Source organism: Benincasa hispida, chromosome 2 (genome assembly GCF_027475165.1).
Source record: "Benincasa hispida cultivar pf3 chromosome 2, pf3_genome.v1.1, whole genome shotgun sequence".
In the NCBI taxonomy this organism is placed as follows: Eukaryota; Viridiplantae; Streptophyta; class Magnoliopsida; order Cucurbitales; family Cucurbitaceae; genus Benincasa; species Benincasa hispida.
Window position 1 is genome coordinate 10133661 of NC_143479.1, and position 14440 is coordinate 10148100.

The window sequence follows — 14440 nt, forward strand, 5'->3', positions numbered from 1 at the left end:
ATCATTAATAGATAGTGATATTTTGTTATATTAGTAAATAAATGGTTTCATTTTTTCCTTTATTTGAAAAGAAATCTAGATTTTAAATGAGTTCAAAAAAGAAAAAGAAAAAGAAACAAATCAAGCAAATGGCAACAAATGCTATCCTTCAGCTTTAAGGCGGGAAAGACACCTCCATAATATCGAAGAAGAAGCCCAAATTGTTAACCTCGACTATTATGCCGCAAAACCGCAGGGACAGACAGCGGTTTCAAAGCAGAGGAATTTTATGTGTTGGTAAAGATAAACGATAGGCTCGTTTTGTATTTGATGTTCGGGTTTTACTTTTTATCGGAGTTTGATGACGTGGCCATACTATTTTTTTCTAAATTAAATAAAGAAAATTGACAGAAAAACTGCATTTCGTGAACAACGTATCCGACCCTGAAAGAAATTCTTCTCCTATAGTTCCCGTTATCGTATCTCTTTTTGCCAGCACCGTAGCCTCACTCGTTCTGAATCCTGTGGATGACCTTTGATCTTTCTAGTTCTTTTCTGGTTTTCTCGATGTTGAATCGAACTTTTTTGTGATCGCTTGATTCCAAGATGTGATGTTATTCTCCAAATCTTAGGTTCGGCTTCAAGTTGTGTTGGCAATCTGGTTTGTAATGAGCGATTCACTTGATCGGATGTTTTCTTGATTAATTTCGAAGGAATTTTTGTTTTTCGATTTTGTTCTTCCTATTTTGCTTTTGTAGTTTTGTTTTTAGTTTTTGTTCTTCATTTTTAATGGTTTTCAATGATCAACGGAGACGGGACTTGTGAGGGTTTCTCGGAAGTTGTCTCGGGCGACCTGTTGGATTCGTCGTCACCTTGGGGTATCCAGAATGTCGACGGTAGCTCCCTTGCTTCACCGGCTTCTTCGAGGTATTCGTCCTGCGGAGATTCCGAGTTCGAGAGGTATTGCAGCGCGAATTCGGGAATGGGAACGCCAAGTATGCGTAGTACAATAACAGTATTTAACGACTGCACTGATTCTGAATTTGGGTATGCGAGGAACTTTGGGTTCAGTGATGATAGCGGCCTGGAGAACTTCAGTTTGGGTGGGAGTGAGAGGAATTCACTGGATACGAATATAGTAGGCTACAGAAAGATAGAACTGTGTGATGAACTCACTAATGAAGAGCCAAGTACGAAGTATAGGTCTAGTGGGTTGAATTTGTATGGGACGGACGAGCTTATTGATTCACTTGAATCTAATGGCGAAGTTTTGTGTTGGAAGCTTGAGAGCACATCGGATTTATTATGTGGCGTAGATATGAGTAATCGATTGGAGAAGGGCGAGGGCTGGAAAGATGAAAAAGAAGGCTTCAATATAGAGAAAAAAGCCAGTGAATTGGGAACGGAGGTGGATGCTGTTCTTGGAGAAGTAACCAACGAAGCAGTTCATGTGAGCTGTTCAGAAGGAAGTACGGTTGAGAATGGCATGAAATTAGGGAAAAGGTTTGAAGAACGTCTTCTACCTTGCACGGTTGAGAAAGAGTCTGACGGTGAATTGGATATGGAAGATGATAGATTCCGGAATGAGCATTCAGAGAGTGAGGATTCAACATATAATTTTTTATCTGATGGTAATCATAAGGATGAAACTTTCTTGCATAACAATGCAAGCTTTCTCCCAGAACATAACTTGGCGAATGAAAATCCGTTGCTTATCAATTCTTCTGTAGCTTTTGGTTCCGATGATTGGAATGATTTTGAGTGTGAAACACACGGATTCTCTCTGAATTCCTTGACTGAGGACGCACTCCAAAAAAGGAAACAGCACAATCGGAATTCCTCTTCTCTGAATGTAAATGGTGATCCCATTGGTAATGAAAAGACAAGAGAAGATGGGACACAGATGCTCTTAGACTGCAAAGAGGATCAAGCTAGCACAAAATTTCCAAAAAAAGTTAACAATAGATATGGGGATTGTATCATTGTGCCAACTGTTGAAAGACCAAAGGAAATTATTCAAGTGCGGGACATTCCTGTGGCCATCTGCCAAGTCCAGTCTTTTGACGAGTTGGAGGAAATTGCAAACAGTACTTTTTTAACTGAAGCTGATTCCTCGTATGGTGTTGAGTTAGATCAAGATGCGAAGGATATATTTGTTGTTAATAATCAAGCAGGAGATGCTGATAAAACTGCATATAATAGTAAATGTCTTGTTAGTAGTAATATTACTGAAATTGGTACAGGAGCAGAGAAATTTACGTTGAAGCAGCACATGTGCCCAGTGGATGGTAACTCTGTAGAGCGACCTCAAATTCTAGAAACTGAGGATAACAGAGGAATTGTAAACCAAGGCTTAGATAGCCAAGGACTAGGAAATTTGAAAGCAAAAGTGGACCCTCTTGTTGATATTTTAACTAATCGAATTTCTACTCTTCCTAGCGATCGTTGTGAGGACATGTCGCGTTCCACTTTAACACCTGAATCAAAAGGCCATCTTTTGCCAGTTGAGGTCAGTATAAGTTTCTTTGTTTATGATGCTCGGTTTTATCATTGGCCTTCACTTCTTTCTTGCCTTGGAAACTGTCTCCAATCACGCAAATTCTTAAATCATCGCCTAGTTATTGATTGAACAAATTATCTCTGTTCCACTAATGCTTCCTCAACTATAAGATTATGTCCAATGAATCTTTAGAAATATTCAACATACATTTTAAGACGCTAGTCACTAGTGTATTAGTGCATTAGAGGATGAAAGGACTGTGATGCACTAGACTGTTAAACATAAGAGGAGCGATTGATCCAATGTTTCACTTTTTGTATTCTGTCCATTTTATATTTCTTTTGCAATTGTGTACCTGTAACTCCTGCAGTCACCCATCCTTGTAAGTGGATGGTTGATGTACATGTACAATAAGTGTTGGCTTTGAATTGAAATGAATAGCATCTTGTGGCACTTAATTCTTGCAGGTTTTTTTTTTTTTTTTTTAATTTTTTTTTTTTTTTTTTACTTGCAGTTACCAAAACTTGAGCTAAATGATTTCTATGATGAAGTTGTTCATGAAATGGAGGAAATACTGCTTGAATCTTCTGACTCTCCAGGAGCTAGATTTACTAATAGATATAAGTTATCTCAGTCACTACCATCTTTACCATTAAGAGATGGAGGATCAACTGCATCTATTTCAGGCATTAACTGTTCTGATCCAAATAACCCAGAAGACTTAAAAATTGATGGGGTTGAAGTGATAGGGGCAAGACAAAAGAGAGGGGATGTATCATTCAGTGAAAGACTAGTTGGGGTGAAGGAGTACACTGTATACAAAATTAGAGTCTGGAGTGGCAAGAAACAGTGGGAGGTTGAACGTCGCTACCGAGATTTCTATTCTCTATATTGTCGGTTGAAATCATCATTTGCTGATTGTGGCTGGAGTTTACCCTCTCCCTGGTCCTCTGTTGATAATAGATCAACAAAGTTATTTGGGAGTGCATCTCCGGATATTATTGCTGAAAGAAGTGTTTTAATTCAAGAGTGCTTATGTTCTATTCTTGATTCAAGATTTTCATCAACAAATCCAAGTCCATTAATTTTTTTTTTGTCCTCTAAAGAATCAAACTCCAGTTCTCCTACATCAGATACTGTAGTACCTCAATCACCGGCCATTTCAAGTGCATCTGACACACAAAAATTGTCCTCTTTGGGGAATTCCATATCCCTAATTGTCGAAATTCGACCATACAAATCTACAAAACAAATACTGGAGCTGCAGCATTACACGTGTGCTGGATGTTACAGACATTTTGATGATCAGAAAACTCTGATGAAAGGCTTTGTACAGAGTTTTGGATGGGGCAAACCACGACTCTGTGATTACACCTCTCAGATGTTTTGTTCTTCATGCCATACAAATGAGATGGCAGTCATACCAGCAAGAGTTTTACATCACTGGGACTTCACTCGCCACCCAGTTTCTCAGTTAGCTAAGTCGTACTTGGATTCCATACATGATCAGGTATTTTATGTAGAACAAATTTCCGTTTAATCATTTCTAACTTTATTGTCCCTGTATCTCTCTTTAGTTCATATGAAGTTTTTAGGTAATATGAGTTATTGGAATAATAAGGGTTTTAAAAGGGAGTATCAGAGAAAAACTCTCTTTACAGCCTTTGCTCTGCAGAACAAATAGTTGTGTTCTGCTGGGTGAGGCCTTGGATGCCATTCAGTTTTGTTTTCTCTAGCTATGTGGAGACGAGAGCATTGTTAAAATCGTCTGTCTTTGGACAATCTTTTTGGAAGAATTTGAACCGCCGGTTGGTTGACTAAATATCCTAACTTTTTTACTCCTTTTTTTTTTTGTGTGTATGTGTGTTTTAGATATAGAGTTTTGATGAAAAACTGATTAACAAGAACAAAAGATAAAAGACATCATGATCTAGAGAGAAATAATTTGCAATGAGTGCTTCATTGCTTTTTTCTGCTGCAATGAATGTGTTGCTACTTACACCGTTCAATTGACTAGATAGTCAATGGTATTCGTGCGGATATTATCTTGTCATTTTATGGTTGGTTAGTTGGTAGAAACTTTACTGAATGATAGTGCAAGTAATTTTTACATCTTATTGAACTTCCTCTGGCAGCCCATGCTTTGTGTCAGTGCGGTTAATCCTTCTCTCTTCTCAAAGGTCCCAGCTTTGCTTCATGTTATGGGTTTGAGGAAAAAGATAGGAGATATGATTTCATATGTTCGCTGCCCATTTCGTAGGTCAATTAACAGAGGACTTGGATTCCGTAGATATCTTGTTGAAAGCAATGATTTTTTTGCTCTTAGAGATCTTGTTGATCTTTCCAAAGGGGCATTTGCAGGTTAGCTTTTGACTTAGTTATGCCAGTTTTTGTTTAACATTATTGTGTTGACGTTCAAGTTCATGATAATTCCTGTCATCCATCTAGTAACACCCTTTATTTTCCACTTTATTCTCAAATTATTCTTGCAGTATTACCTACAATCCTGGAGACTGTCTCGAGGAAAATCTTGGAGCACATAGAGGAGAAATGCCTCGTGTGCTGTGACGCTGGTGTTTCATGTGGTGCTCGACAAGCATGTAGTGCCCCATTGTCTCTCATTTTTCCTTTTCAGGTAAGCACACACCCACCCCCACACAGCACACACACAAGGAAAAAAAAATCCTACGCAGATTTTGCATCTGTTAGTAATGAATCTGAGTATTTTATACAGTTGTGTCTTGTTTTAGCACCACGTTATATCTTAGGCCATCACATATTTGAACATTTCTTACGAATAGTTAGCTAGTTGGACGTGCTTTTCGTTTATCAGCAGGGGAGTGCGACTATATTAACGTCTATCTGTTGAGGATTGGTTTTCATCTTCATTTTGATCAGTAGACTAGTGGGGAGAAGAGGTTTTCAACCATCTCAAAGTGGCGGTTGTCTGTATTTTCTGTGTTATCCTGTAATTCACATTTTCATTTTTTTTATAGGTTAAATTGCAAATTTAGTCTGTATGATTTCGAGGAAATCAGAATTTAGTCCCTATGATTTTAGAAGTTAGAATTTAGTCCTTGTGATTTGGTAAAACTTCATAAATAGTTTGTGGTTTGATAAAATCTCTATAAATTGTCTCTATGGTAGGGACTCCATTAGGACTATTTATGAAGGTTCTATCAAATTATAGGGGCTAAAAACTAATTATAAACCGCAAGAACTGAGTTCTAATTTTCTCCAACCTATAGGGACTGAATTTGTAATTTAACGTATTGAATATAACCAAAGAGTGGTAGAATCCTCACACTTTATAGTCTGCGATCGATTTTAAATTGACCTTCAAATCACGAATCCATAAACCTTTGCATTTAAAACCTTCAGGAAACTGAGATGGAGAGATGTCCATCATGTGAATCTCTGTTCCATAAACCTTGTTTTGCAAAGCTCACCAAATGTCATTGTGGGGCACGTCTTAGAGTTGATGAGACCAGAAGGCTCTCAAGGAAGGTAGGCAATGGATTAGGGACAGATGATGAGGAGAATGGAGCTGTGTACTCATTTCTGGGAAAATCAGCTTCCATTTCGCCTTTGAGATCTCTATCAGGTCTGTTTGCAAAATCAAATCAAACAACAAAAGAACATAAAGACACTGAGAATATCATCTTGATGGGTTCTCTGCCTTCCGGCTCCCTTTGAGCACCTATTTTTGTGTATCAGTTACTATTTTTTTATAATTCCAAAGCCCATTTGCCAATCTGTTGGATATATGTCAAAATAATAAACACGTTTGCTAATCAATAAGATGTATTTTGTAATAATTTTTTAGGTGTGATGTCAGTGTGTCAGTGTGTCATTTGTTTTAACTCATTCTTTCAAAAGTTGGAACATTATTCCTGACTTTTCATAAATGCTTTTAAAATACTCTGAGAATTTGTCGGGGCAATGGACAAAAATTGAAATGGTGTGGCGGTAATCTGGAGTGTCTGGGTTCTAAATTCATTCTGGATTGTTGTTGTACTACTTTATAGCTTGATTTTTTTTTTTGTCAAATATTTTAATACATTTCTAATTGAAGTGTAGTTTTGAAACATTTATGTAGTACAATTTTTGAAATAATTGATCTTTGTAACAAAAATGGTAACTTCAAGGATATTTCTATAATTTAGTCTTGATTTTATGATTCTTTATATGATTAGATTTTTGGATGTCTTCTCATATTGACTTTATTAATGCTGTTTAAATTGTTTTAAATGTGATACGAAGATTTATAATGAAATCCAGTTTTTTGGTTTTGTTTTGTTTTTCTTTTTAATTATTGAATTTGGAAATATGAAGAAAACGATAAAAATTCAAGAGTTCCCACTCTCCCAAAATCTCAACTCCACTTTCGCCAATGTTCTCACTCTCGGTCTTCCCCTTCCAAACTACAATATTCTTGACCCGAGCAAGGGGAGAATCTGTTTTTTTATAATAATTAATAGGATAAATATCAATTTATAACCCCAAATTTTGAGTTATATCAATTTAAATCCTAAACTAATATAATTATATCAATTTAAATACTGAATTTTGAAGGTGGTATTCAATTTAAATTCCAAACTAACAATTGTATCAATTAAACCATAAACTTTCATAAGTATATCAATCTAAACACCGAACTATCAATTTAAACGTTAAACTTTCATAAGTGTGTATCCAAATAAAATATAATGGATGGTTTAAATTGATATACTTATGAAACTTCAAGCTTTAAATTGATACACTTACGGAAGTTCAGGGTTTAAATTGATTCAATTATTAGTTTATGGTTTGAATTAATACACATATTAGTTTAGGATTTAAATTGATATAGCTCTAAAAGTTCAGGGTTGTAAATTGATATATCATTTAATGATGTGTTAAATGAAATAATAGGTATTATTGAAGTATTATAAGTCTTGGGACTAGGATGGGAAATGACTTTTTAACCCCATCTCCATCTCCGATCCTGCCAAGATTTGTTATTTATTTATAATTGAGATGAAGAAGACGATGAGGAGAAGGGACACTTATTTTAAACAAGTTTGTTGGTATTTTTTTTTTTTTAGAATAGGTGATATTATTATATAACAATAAGGGGGATTCCACAGCCCGAGATCAAGACATCAAAGCAACAAAGCACAAGCAAAGACAGGACAACAAAACCAAAATAAAGCCAACAGGATAAGACCAGAACAAAATTAACACTTAACCACAAACTCGCAAACCACTAGGGAGAAAGTCAAAGAAAAGAACCCAAAACCCCACAAACTAGGGGGCTACAACAAAACAGATGTACACACTAGATAAGACTAGGAAAGAACAATGTGAAGTTTAAAAAGAAAAAACATCCATGCATACACTAGATAAGACTAGGAAGGTCAACCCACCAGGAAGTAGCACGAGCACGAACCGTAGAGACCATAATGTGAACCAGAGCAGACACCGACCTCGGACGACCACCATGCAGCCGCCAATTACGCTCTTGCCAGATGTAGTATATGGAAACACACCAGAAAACATGGAACAACTTACTACGCACCCCCTTACCCGACCCCACTCGACATAACCAACTCAATTCTACATCCCAACCAGCCACCCAATGTGTCGAACCCAACTGATGCAACACACTAGAGCACACCTCTCTCCCAAACCCACACTCAAAAAATAAATGATCCCGCGACTCTACACCTCCCCCACACAGAAGACACCCCCCTCCCCTAACAACACACCCCAATTTCTTAACCAATCCCGCGTACCCAACCTGTCCCTCACCGCTAACCACGCACATAAGGAGTGACGTGGAATACCACCCCCTGCCCACAAAATACCAGCCCAAGACACCCTAGGACGACGAGGACGCATACTCTCCCAAGCACTAGCGATAGAAAATCGACCACTAGCATTCGACACCCAAACCTAATAATTCTCACCCCTCACCCTAGGCCCCACTGCCTGGATAAGACCCCAGATCTCAAGCAGCTCCCAAGACACTGTAGGCCACCTCTAACCTCCCTCACCATCCATGAACTCCGACAACCGTGCTTCCAAACTACTCCTTGCATCATGAACCATCGTAGACCAGTATGAATCCAAAATCGCACCCCCTGGCAGCCAAGGATCCCACCAAAGAAAACAAGACCATCCATCGCCGATTATCAAACGAACCAAATGCATGAATCTATCTCTACTTCGCAAGATAACCCTCAAGCACCAAGACCTCCCAACCTCACTCCGAACAGCCTACAACGACTGCCCACGCAAAACATACGCCTCCACCCATGCAACCTATAGTGACCCCGATATAATTAAGAGAAGCCAGAACAGCTTCATTATAGCAGCCTGGTTCCAAAAGGCCACATGCTTCACACCCAACCCCCCCTCTCCCAATGGCAAGCACACCTCATCCCACGCCACCCGTGCACCACCCCGACTCACTACACTATCCTTCCATAAATAACTACGTAACGATCAACCTCATGAGTTACACACACAGGCAACACGAAGATGCTACACCAAAAAATCTGAAAGGACTGTAAAACAGACCTAACAAGCTGCAACCTCCCAGCAAAGGAGAGGGACCACGCTGCCTAGCTTCTAATATGAGCTGTAATCCTCTGTATCAAAGGCACACAATCCACAGCCCTCAACCGACCCGCCAATAAAGGTAAACCTAGATACCTAACAGGCAACGAACCAAGAGACACTCATATATGCAACTAGTTCCTTCGCCTCCCCTGACTCCATACCCACAACAAACATGGAACTCTTCCCAACATTTGCAACTAACCCAGACAACCCTGCAAACTCTGTCAAGACCTGCCTCACAAACTCCAAAGAATCTCTCTCAACTGCACAGAAAATCATCAGATCATCTGCAAAACCAAATGAGTTAGGCCCAAACACTCACACCGATCATGGAACCTAAACCACACAGGAGGTTTATTCAAAAACCTAGACAAGACCTCCATTACCATCACAAAAAAAAAAAAAAAAAGGAGATAACGGATCCCCCTGCCTCAACCCCTTCCTACCAGGAAAAAATCATTCAAGGGAACCATTAATTATCATAGAGAACTTAGGCGAAGTAACACAAGCCCTCACCCAACTAACAAATTGAAGGGGCGTACCTATAGCCAACAACACACCAAACAGAAAATCTCAATTTACCGAATCGTATGCCTTCTGAAGGTCTACCTTTAACACACAAAGCGACTTCCTTTTGCCCTCTTTATAGCTCCCCACGAGCTCTTGACACAATAAAATGTTATCGAAAATCGACCAACCCAGAACAAACACAGACTGATTACCACTGATGAAATCAGGCAACCACAATCGCAATCTCTCTGCTAAGATCCTCGAGATACACATATACACAACATTGCAACATGAAATAGGACGAAACTCCTCCATACTTTCAGCTCCCCGCCTCTTTGGGATGAGAGTAATAGCAATAAAATTAACTCCACCAGGCAGGTAACATGTCTAAAAAAAATTCAGCACAGCATCATAGAAATCATCCCCAACCACACTCCAAGCAGCTCTGTAAAAATCCACCGAAAACCCATCAGGCCCAGGAGCCTTCCCAGACTTCATCGAGAATAAAGCCTTCTGAATCTCCTCCTGACTCACTGGCCGACCAAGCGCCTCCATCCCATCCTCGGACCAGCTAAACTACACAATATCCTCAATTTGGACAGTAAGATCCCTATACCCCACATGTTGAGCCCCTAAGCAACCCCGAAAGAATTCTACTGCCACCCCTGCCACCCTGTCATGCACCATCTAGCGAGTCCCCCCAACATCCACAACCGTAAATAAACCACTGCAGCTGCGACGAGAACGAACACAACGATAAAAAAAAACTGTGTTCATATCACTTAACTCCAGCCACCTCACCTTGGCCTTCTGCCGAAGCGACACCTCCTCCAATCTCGCCACTATCCAAAACACCTCAGTGATCCGATCTGCCTCCGCACACACCGACTCTGAGGCAGGATCCTTTTCTACCGCAGCCTAAGCAGCCTCCATAACCTGCCTAGCCGCTCGCACCTCATCAGCTAACACAGGAATACGCTTACCAAATGATGCACAAAAAACCTGCTTCACTGCCTTCAAATTTCGCACAAAACTAACCATAGGAGACACATCCTCATACCTTATCCACACTGACCTGATAGTATCAAGAAAACCCTCTGCCTCCGCCCAATGAGAAAAATAACGAAATGTAGGAGGTGGCCTACTCCTCGTCTCCCCTGTAGAAACCAGAAGAGGGCTATGATCAGAAATCCCCCACTGACCAACCCTAACCTCTGAATACGAAAAAGCTACCTTCCACACCTCATTAGACGAACATCGATCCAATCGACGCAAGATACCATTCCCCTGAAGTTTACTAGTCCAGATAAACCAGTTACCTATCACACCCAACTCAACCAGATCCGCCTCCAATAACACCCCATCAAACTCCTCCATCTCCCTCAAGCTAGGGCAACCACCAAAATCCTCCAAATTACTACGAATAGCATTAAAATCCCCCAAAACAACTCCAGGAAGCTGCCACGAGGCACACACATCAATCAACTGAGACCACAAGTTCCTCCTCTCACTCACGTGATTAGAGGCATACATAGCACCAATATGTACCCTAGCATTAGATACAATATTCACTAAGGTTCCAGAAATGAATTGATCCCTACTGACATCAATGGAAAAATCATAGACACTCTTCTGCCACATCACCCAGATCTTCTCAACTCCTTGCACACTATAGCTACACACACAACTCAAAGCATCACCAAACCTACCCATCACCATACCAAATTCTCACGATGAACCCTTGTCTCAAGCAAACAGCGGAAAGTAATAGAGGAGGAAGCCAGAAAGTCTGCCACCACCTTACACTTGACAGAGTCATTCAACCCCCTAACATTCCAGGAACACCAGATCATGAACCTTGCAAGAAATCACACCTACCACCTCCCACTGGGCCTTTGCCCAAACTCTCCAACATCCCATCCATAACAGACAACGGATTAGGATCTGCTTGCACTAGTGCCAATGCCAACGAGTCTCCCCCCCATCACACAAAACATCAAACTGATTATGATCATCAACATGCTTTATAAACCCCGTAATTCCAGGGGACCCATAAACTACTCTGCTCTTCAAGGGCGCCGTACTTGGTGACCCACTACCACCCTTATGTCTACGACGACTAACCATAGTAAACTCTTCAACCCTTCCCGCACTCTTAATCTCATCCACTGGGCTAGCTCCCCTCGTACCCATACCCAAGTCCTGCCCCTTCCTCACACTCTTAGTTCCCCCATTCTCCTCCAAACACCCCTCATTGACTACCACAATACACAACTCTTGACCCTTCTCCACACCCTGTTGCTCACACATAGCCCTAGTATGCCCAAAGGAACCACAACAAGTACACCTATGAGGTTTCCACTCATACACTACTGGAATAATAAACTCCTGACCCCGCATTCTAATAGTGACTGAAGGGGGTTTTAACGAATCACCATCCACTTGAACACAAATCCTCGCATACGATAATCGTCGCCGCTCTCTTGTTGCAACATTAAACGAGACAGATTTACCCACGACACTAGCTAACACTGCTAAACCCCTATCCGTCCACAACTCTAGGGGAACACGCTCCAGTTTAATCCAGATACGAAGGAATAAAAAACAAAGGTTTCAGGAACAATACCTGGATATCACTGTCGTAATAAGATGGGCTTTCCACCCAAGTGCCATGGACCATTCTCCAGCACCCAATCCCATGACTCTACCTTATGAAATTTAAAGATAATCAAACCGTTCTCCAACAAGGTAATAGTTAGCATCTTTACATGTCCCCAAATTCTCTGAATAAGACGACAAATAACAGAATACTAGAGTTTGGCATCCACAAACTGACCAACCAGAGATTTCTCCCACATACAGACACCCTCATCAATAATCTCCTCACAAGGTTCAACAATAACTTTATCATTTTCAACCAATGGGAGAATGAACTCCAAATTACCCCTCAACTTAGACCCAAAAAGGGCCGCCTACGAATTTTCCCCTTTCACGCCGGATCCAGAACCATACCCCTCTTCCAACCGATCCAACTTTGGACCAAACCCCCTAGCTAAATCGGTTTTAGGAACCGACTCCTCCCGCTCCCGAAGAACCTAAGTGTCCATCAATTGACCCTCACTTCCACAAAGCCCAGCCCGTGAAACCTCTTCACTGTCTGACTTCTACCCTCCCGAGCCTCCCAACTCCGGCCCAACACCACGTGGCCCACCCACCAAAGCCCCCACGTCTATCGACCCTTTCCCCAGCTCCCTCTGCACCAGTCCACTCCCTTCACTTAGCCTCAGCCCATTCCCATCAGGCCCGCTCATTCCAGTTCCCTCAAGGCCCAACTCAACACCCCTCACAACCCGGTTTTCATCCGGGCCCCTAATACCCTCAAGGCTCTTAGACACCCCATTCACTTCCTGCCCATCAACTAACCCAATACCCAGCCCACCCGGTTCAACCCTCACAACCCGAATTTCCTTCTTCAACCCAACACTCCCCATACCAGACCCTTCACCTTCCTCAGAGCGACCGTTAGACAACCCAAAATCCTTCACCTCCGAAGAACGGGCACCAAATCCCAAATCGGTCTCCTGTCTAAGCAGACGAAAGGGTTGACGAGCAACTTACCCTCCATTCTTCTCCTTCAGTCTTAGAGGCGACCACTTACGCACCATCATCACCAGCTCTCACCGTGTTAAAACCACACCTCAATAAGATTATCACTGTCTGCCAACAAATCAGCTGCTATCGAAACACGACGAAACAGAATCCAGCCTCACCAGTCGACCGCGAGCATCTCTCATTAGTCAACAAGTCGCGAACGAAACCCACACAGACCTCAATTGTAAACACGGCAGCCGATACACGGTGGTGTACCAGCGAATGATCGAATGCAGCTTTGAATCCAGGAACCCAGATGACAGATGACACGTAGACGAATGACGAACAGACTTCTATCAGTCGCGAACGTAGAAGACAGTGAATGTCACCAGTTGCTAAACCCGTAGAAGACGACCGACAGAAGCCTCCCCCCCCCCCCCCCCGCTCCGATGAAGACAATCGCCGTTGTCTGAAGTGATGGCCCACGACGGTCAACCACACTACGAACCCGAAGAGGCGATAGTGAAACTTTAGAGAGACGTAACCCTAGAGAATGTCACCAGTCGCCGTTTTAAAAAATGTTTTTCAGTTTGTTGGTATTTGTCAAAGAGTTATATGCTATGCGAGTTCTATATTTATTGTGAAAATAAACCAGTTTTAAATATGAATGAAGCTTGTAAGCATTAATTTTATTAGTAGTTATGCTGCATGAGTTTTACAATTATTACGAAAGCAAACAATTATTCTCCATATACATTTAATATAATACTATTATTGAGCTTAATTAGATACAGTTAAGGCTGACTACTCTTTTTAAAATTAAGAAAAATTATTTTAAATGACAAAATAATAACAATAACAGTTAGTCAAAGTGTTTTTTTTTCTCTCATTTATTTCTCCAATCCTTTATGAATAATGTTGGACGTGGGAATGTCTACCATGTGACAGTTTGATATGTAAAAGATGGTTTTTTTTTTTTTTTTCAGTAGACCTCACATTTGCCATCACTAAAATATTTTTAATTAACTTACTTTTTTCTTTTTTTGAGACATTACATTAGTTTGAGTTCTATTTTCATTAAATTTAATTAGATACACTTAATGCTGATTATTCTTTTTAAAATTAAAGAAAATTATTTTAAATGACAAAATTATTGAAATATTTATAAATAATAGTAAAATATTACAGTCTATCTGCGATAGATAGACTACCGTCTGTGTATATCATAAAACAGACACAGATAGTAATCTATCA

General features: G+C 40.5%; 2 protein-coding genes across 4 annotated transcripts; one reads left to right on the forward strand and one right to left on the reverse strand.

Moving 5' to 3' along the window:
* Positions 1–205: 205 nt before the first annotated feature.
* Positions 206–6297, forward strand: LOC120070994 (Phox (PX) domain-containing protein). 3 transcript variants are annotated; one of them, XR_016527910.1, is made up of 6 exons: positions 402–2488; positions 2994–3989; positions 4615–4659; positions 4740–4840; positions 4972–5114; positions 5861–6297. XR_016527910.1 is itself a non-coding variant. In XM_039022970.2 (5 exons), exons 1-5 carry the CDS (start codon positions 779–781, stop codon positions 6173–6175), a joined length of 3390 nt encoding a protein of 1129 aa, XP_038878898.1. In that variant the 5' UTR covers positions 206–778; the 3' UTR covers positions 6176–6297. The 3 variants fall into 3 exon arrangements, 1 of the variants encoding a protein (XP_038878898.1); XM_039022970.2 differs by having other exon boundaries at positions 206–2488; positions 4615–4840; XR_005480105.2 differs by lacking the exon at positions 4615–4659.
* A 2881-nt stretch (positions 6298–9178) lies between these two features.
* On the reverse strand, positions 9179–12295 carry LOC150037639 (uncharacterized). Its single transcript, XM_090310964.1, has 7 exons — positions 12222–12295; positions 11562–12137; positions 11312–11422; positions 10532–11270; positions 10025–10171; positions 9784–9982; positions 9179–9372 (listed from the first exon to the last, which is right to left on the reverse strand). Exons 1-7 carry the CDS (start codon positions 12293–12295, stop codon positions 9179–9181), a joined length of 2040 nt encoding a protein of 679 aa, XP_090167090.1.
* Positions 12296–14440: the final 2145 nt, after the last annotated feature.

Coding starts and splice junctions, on each gene's coding strand:
- LOC120070994 (XM_039022970.2), top strand. CDS start 779: ATGATCAACGGAGACGGGACTTGTGAGGGTTTCTCGGAAGTTGTCTCG. Junction 2,489..2,993: donor GCCATCTTTTGCCAGTTGAG/GTCAGTATAAGT, acceptor TTTTACTTGCAG/TTACCAAAACTTGAGCTAAA. Junction 3,990..4,614: donor TGGATTCCATACATGATCAG/GTATTTTATGTA, acceptor TTCCTCTGGCAG/CCCATGCTTTGTGTCAGTGC.
- LOC150037639 (XM_090310964.1), bottom strand. CDS start 12,295: ATGGGATTGGGTGCTGGAGAATGGTCCATGGCACTTGGGTGGAAAGCC. Junction 12,138..12,221: donor ATTACGACAGTGATATCCAG/GTATTGTTCCTG, acceptor GTGGACGGATAG/GGGTTTAGCAGTGTTAGCTA. Junction 11,423..11,561: donor GATGGGGGGGAGACTCGTTG/GCATTGGCACTA, acceptor CTGGAATGTTAG/GGGGTTGAATGACTCTGTCA.